This window comes from Gastrolobium bilobum, unplaced genomic scaffold (assembly GCF_033153095.1).
Source record: "Gastrolobium bilobum isolate Gb01-03AN ecotype WA unplaced genomic scaffold, APGP_CSIRO_Gbil_v1 utg20602, whole genome shotgun sequence".
Taxonomy (NCBI): Eukaryota; Viridiplantae; Streptophyta; class Magnoliopsida; order Fabales; family Fabaceae; genus Gastrolobium; species Gastrolobium bilobum.
Window position 1 is genome coordinate 264,454 of NW_026897229.1, and position 6,271 is coordinate 270,724.

The window sequence follows — 6,271 nt, forward strand, 5'->3', positions numbered from 1 at the left end:
GCTTTAAATAGCCTTAGCACATGATCCTAGGTCTATTTTGGAGCCTCCACGTATGAAATTCTGGTGCTTGTGAGTCAGCCACCCTTTGCCACCTTCTTCTCCATTTTTGTGAGCCAAGGAGCTTCCTTTCTTCTTGGTTTCTTCACCAAATTGCCTTGGGCTTGTGAGAGCTTGCATGGTGAGGGAGTGTGAGGGTACATTCTGAGTTTCCAGCCACTGTGAGTGAGTGTGGGTGCTGAATTTGTGTGGTTTGGGTTGTGGTAACCTTGGAGTTGGCTTTTGAGCTTCAAGGTGTGAACTTTGTAGAGAAAGAACCTACCTTGGTGTGCCATTTTCGTGTTTGAACCAAGTCAGAACTGGAAGAGTTGTTTGGTGAGCTCCTTGAGCATTTCTTGCTGAGTTTCAAGCTTTGGTAAGTGTCACCACCTTTGATCATGAGTTTTAATGGGTAAAGAAGATGTCTTGGCATGTTTAATGAATTAAACAAGTAACCACCCTGTATATGAACCTTGAACAGAGTGAAAATGCATGTTTTGGCGTTTGGAAGTGTTAAAAATGGAACCTTGGATTGATATCTTCGCGAAATGCAGAAACTGCATTCTGTCGCGAAATATCCAGAAATGGATATCCGGATTCAGAGTCTTTTGATATCCGAATATGGATATCCGGATATGATATCCGGATATTGATATCCGGATATGTCCCCGACAAATATCCGGATATTCTGGGTTTTCGAGGAACAGTGGCCTACTGTTCATCCAGAACTGATGTTTGGGGTTTGTGGACCCAAGTTTGATGAAGTTGAACTTCTGTATTAATTAACTAAGTCAGAACCTATGTGTTTTAGGGCTTGTGGCTTTGTGAGAAGCCTAAGGACGTAAAACGTAAAGAAAAAGGTGTTGTCTTTATTGTGTGCTTTAAGAGTATGGTTATTGATATAATGTTGGTCCAAAACAGATTGTGATTCTGCTGTGTATTGGACTTGAGCTATGTGAACTCTTGGCATTGGGTACTTAGCTTGCAAGGTAAGTTTTCGTGTCCTCGGTTTAGCCATTGTTGGTTCACCATGTCCCATGGGGGGATGGTTTATATGCATGATGTTGTTTTCATGTATTGTTTTGGATAAATGCTATTGAGCTGTTATATGCGAGTGCCTTTATGATATGCATGTGGTGTTCCACCTATATGGTAAGCCTGAGTGTGTGGTACATACAATAGAATGAGGCTGTGGGTGAGGTGCAAGCGGTGTTCCTTGTACTAACCGTAGGTAATAGACGTATTCCTGCATTTCTCTGTCCAGTAGAATAGTGATAACACACATGGCATGAATATCTGTTGTACTGCATAGTTTTGGACTTATATTGGAATTACTGCTTTTGAACTGATATCGCACATGTAAGTGAGCTTGGGGTGAAAGATCCTTGAGGACCCCTTGTCTTACTGAGATTTCTTTTTTAGAGATCTCACCTCATGTTTGGGAACGCTTATTTCAGGTTCAGGTAACCCAGGGGTTGAGACCTCTAGTGGCAGGAGGTCAGAGCTGAGTTAGATATTGCTGTTAATTGCTGACATGTTGGATGCTGGATATGCCTGTTGCTTTTATGCTTTTAGCTTCAGTTATTATTATGTTGTTGTTGTTGAGACTGCTGTTATGATTTGTTGCCTTATTTGGTGAGCATGAGGTTTGTCCATGCCACATTGAGTGACGATGTCTTGTTTTTAGTTATGAGTCGTAATAATGTATCAGGATATTGTCCAGTCTACGTGGTGTAGTCCTGTGACATAGATACTCACTTTATCTATATATTGAGGCATTTCAGTTAGCTGTCTTTGCAATTTACATACAGGCGATATTTTTATGAAATTGATTAAATAATCAACTTAGCTAAGATTAATGACGTCATAATTGAACAAAAAAAGACAACACCGGGTATACACGGGTGTTACAATATCCGGATATTGATATCCTGATATGGGGTTGTAAATATCCTGATATTGATATTCGGATATGGGACTTGTGATATCCGGATATGAATATCCGGATATGTCCCCGAAAAATATCCAGATATTCTGGGAATTTCGAGACAGTGATTGTTCTGTGTAGACAAAACTGTATCATGGGAACTGTACCATGGGGGAATGGTTTATATGCATCATGTGTTTTTATGTATTTATATATGAAATGCTGTTGAGCTGTTATGTGCAAGTGCTTATAATATGCATGTGTTGCTCCACCTAGACGGTAAGCCTGTGTATGTGAGAGACATACCATAGGGTGATTCTGTGGGTGGGTGCAAGTAGTGACTTACACTGATTGTAGGTAATAGACATATGTAAACCCTGCATTTCTCTGGCCAGTAGAATAGTTGACACACATGACATGATTATTCTGCTGCATTGCACTGATTTTGGAACTTATATTATATTACTGCTTTTGAACTTATATTGCACATGTAAGTGAGCTTGGGGTGGAGAAATCCTTAAGGACCCCTAGTCTTACTGAGATTTCTGTTTAGAGATCTCACCTCACGTTTGGGGCACATATTTCAGGTTCAGGTAACTCGGGGGTTGAGACCTCTGGCGGCAGGAGGCCGGAGCTGAGTTGAGATTGTGCTTTATGATGATATGCTTGGATAATGCTTGGATGCAGACCTGCTTTATAGTTATTGTCATGTTGCTGTTGTTGAGACTGCGGTTGGGCTTTGTTGCCTTATTTGGTGAGTATGGGGTTGTCCATGCCACATTGATTGACTATGTCTTATTTTAGTTTCGAGTTGTATTAATGTATCAGGATTCTGTCCGGGCTACGTGTTGTAGATCCGTGACTTAGATACTCACATATTTATATTTATGAGGTTATTCAGTGTAGCTAGCTGTCTATTTGCAATTTACATACAGGCAATATTTTTAAAAGTGATTAAGTAATCAACTTGGTAATTGATAATGACGTCATAATTGAAAAGAAAAAGTTATTCCGCATGTAATTAAGCGTGGGTTAATCGATGACATGTTAACAAACCAGGTATACACGGGGTGTTACACTATGAAGGTGCTGGGTTACTACTGAAGCCGACACATTAAAGTCGGAAGAGGGAGATCTGTTGGGCTTCCTTCTTAATTCTAAGCCCAAAGCCCATTGAGGGGTTTGAAAAAATCCTAAACCCTAAACCTTCTTCCTCCTCTATAAAAGCATTAGTTGTGGGTTGGAGGATAGGTTAGCTTCAGAGATTTTTGAGGGTTTTGTGAGAAAAGCCTAAAGGTTTGATTTTGAGAGCACCTCTAGAGGGAAGTTAGAAGAGTAAGACCTCTCTAGGGAAGTTTGAGATAAAACCATCATTGTAGGTGAGGTTTGAGTGTACCATCATTCTTGGTGAAGCTTGATTCTACTAACCCATTATTTTCATAGTAAAAGTTTGATTCTGGACTAGTGTCCTGTGGGTTTTTACTTTTTCATATTGGAAAAGGTTTTCCCTTGTTAAAATATGTCAGTATTCTTATCTGTCTCTCTCCAATCTGTTTTTTGTTTTTTCGCTGCGCTGGCCGACCTGATGATATAACCCGACCTCTGATTGAAGAGCCGAGTTCCTAGCTCGACGTTTGACTTCCGCAAAGACTTTTCAGCCAAGTTGAAAGAATTAAGTTCCCAACAAAAAGAACATGTGATCAAAACTTTAAGAGTTAAAACATTCATGTGATTTAAATATAAATAAATAATTTTTCATGCATATACTCTCACGTAGGGATATCATCATAGTTTGTATTGATAAATGGAAAATAGAAAAAGCAAAGTGAAAAAAATAAATATTAATGATTTGATTTAAACAAATCATATATACATATGCAAGTTTATTTTTATGTATAATTAACATAATTCTTACAATTATAGTTCATAATTTTTTTTTGGGTATGCTGCTCATAAATTGTATTAACACGGTAAAAACGGGCGCCTATTAATATTTACAAATATCTATGCTTAAATTATTATTTTTCATTGGTTTTCTAAATCACCATCAATTAATTAGTTTTTTATTCAATTTAAACCTTAATGAGTTATATCTTTATCTTTAACTCGTATATAATCGAGGACAGTTTAGAAAATTATATTTAAAATTGTGAGAGTATGAATGAACAAAATCATATAAGAAAACAAAATCATCATTTCTTAAGCGAATTTATTTATCTATTTTTAATATCTATTGATAGAAAACTAGAGAAAATAAATAACTTTATAATATTTAAAATATATTTTGCAAGAATATTATTATTCATTTTATTGTCTATTTGAAGATATTCGATCATCAATCTATAAGCAAAATTTAATTGAAGTATATTACTTTTAGAGTATATATATAGGCACACACATTTTATATATAATTTGGGTCATGTAGGAAAAGCTTTTGTTTAAGTCTTTTTCTTATCGATTAAGGTCCATATATCAATATTCTTTTCATCCTTCGTATACCACATTTTTGTATGGGATCGAATTGATTCTCTGTGCATGCAGGGATTGAAAATGACATGAAATTTACATGAAATTTTAATTTTATTATAGATATAACATCTCTGTAAACTAAAACATACAAAATTAGTATCCGTAAAGCTAATGCTTTCTTTCTTTCTTTTTTCTTTTTAAAATAAAAACACCAATAAGTCTAGTAGTGTATGTCCAATGATAAACCTGATACATACCCGTGCGGTAAATAGCTAGAAGACCGCAACTTAATTTATTGTTTTTTGAACAAGTCGTAAAAAATCAATTCAATCCAAAAGTTTAAATTGTTGATGTGAAGATCTGTCAATCATTTATATACTTTTTTAACATGGTCCACTTACCTGTGCTAAGAAAAGAAATTCTACAAAAAAAAATAGGGGACAATGAGGATCGAACCCGGGACACGAAGCTCTGATTCCATGTAAAGAACCAATTCAACGTAAAAGTTTAAACTGGTGAGTGAAGGTCTTTTTAATGGTTTATATATCTCTAACACGTCTCCTCACAAGAGAGCATATTGGACTTGAAGAGTGGATAATGCATCAAGTCCGGTGAGAATCGAACGCGTGACACCGAAGCTCTAATACTATGTAAAAAATCAATTCAATCCAAAAGCTTACGATTAAATAAAGGCCAATCAATGATTTATATACTTCTCTCGCACAAGTTTACAAAATTAAACTTACACTTGTTTACACCTCTCACATTCAGTGAAAGACAATTCTTATTATGATAAATTAGCTGGTCCAATATTGACCACATATCTAAGCGAACATCCAGATGCAAGCTATACAGCTTAATTAAGCTAGTTGTCTCCATCTAAAAATTTTGTTTCTTTGTCAATGATATATATATATATATATATATATATATATATATATATATTTGGGAGACAATACTATTGGGAACCTATGTCGACCTTTTTCATAAATATAATCTCATTCTACACTAAATTGTAAAATGTTAATCATACTATACATTCACTATAATAGCCAACAAACTCTCATCTGATATAAGATTAGTACGCAATTAATTTTCGAATAAAGATCTGTTAGAAAAAAAAGAGATAAGCTTGTAGGGGTAAATAAACAAAAGAAAAGGAAAGAAGAGGAAGAAAGAAAAATTACTCAGTGCTGCTGTACTGAAAAATCTTGCCACGGCTTGAAAGGATGATAAGGGCAACTTCAGCATCACATAACACAGAAAGCTCAAAAGCTTTCTTCAGCAATCCACTCCTGCGCTTTGAGAAGGTTACTTGGCGGTTGATCTTGTTCTCTATTCTCTCTAGAACCACCCTCCCTCTTCCCATGCTTTTGCTTCCTCTCTCTCTCTCTCTCACACACACACACTATACTCTATAGTACTCTTCTCCCTTATCACTTTATATATTCAACTGCAGAAAGGATAATGAGAAAACACATGCATAAGGGGAATCAAAGATAATACTAAGTAATATTCCATATTCTCCCTCTGTCTACTAACTGACCACCCTTTTTCCCGCATTATCAGGATAAGAAAGCATCGTAAAGCAAAGGTTTATGTGATTTACTAAGGACAGTTTCCGAAATATAATTAGATATAAATAAAATTAACCATCAAAATTGAAAATATAACTTATTATGAAATAAAATTAATTAACCATCAAAATTGAAAATATAACTTATTATGAAATAAAATTATATATATATATATATTAATGAGAGGATGATGCAGAAATAATGGTAAAATTATTCTTTTGTGATTGAAAGGACACGAGTTCGAATCTAAGAGATAGCTTAT

The 6,271-nt window shown here is 35.4% G+C and overlaps 1 protein-coding gene across 2 annotated transcripts in view; it reads right to left on the reverse strand.

The window, feature by feature from the left end:
- Positions 1-5,822, reverse strand: part of LOC133305010 (MADS-box transcription factor 6-like) — a 52,138-nt gene extending 46,316 nt beyond the window's left edge. For both annotated transcript variants that reach the window (XR_009750713.1, XM_061505114.1), the window contains exon 1: positions 5,620-5,822. Coding sequence is in view for 1 of the 2 variants with exons in the window: in XM_061505114.1 (XP_061361098.1) it covers positions 5,620-5,801 (182 nt within the window). In the remaining variant the exon portion in view is untranslated. The remainder of the gene's footprint in view (positions 1-5,619) is intronic.
- Positions 5,823-6,271: the final 449 nt, after the last annotated feature.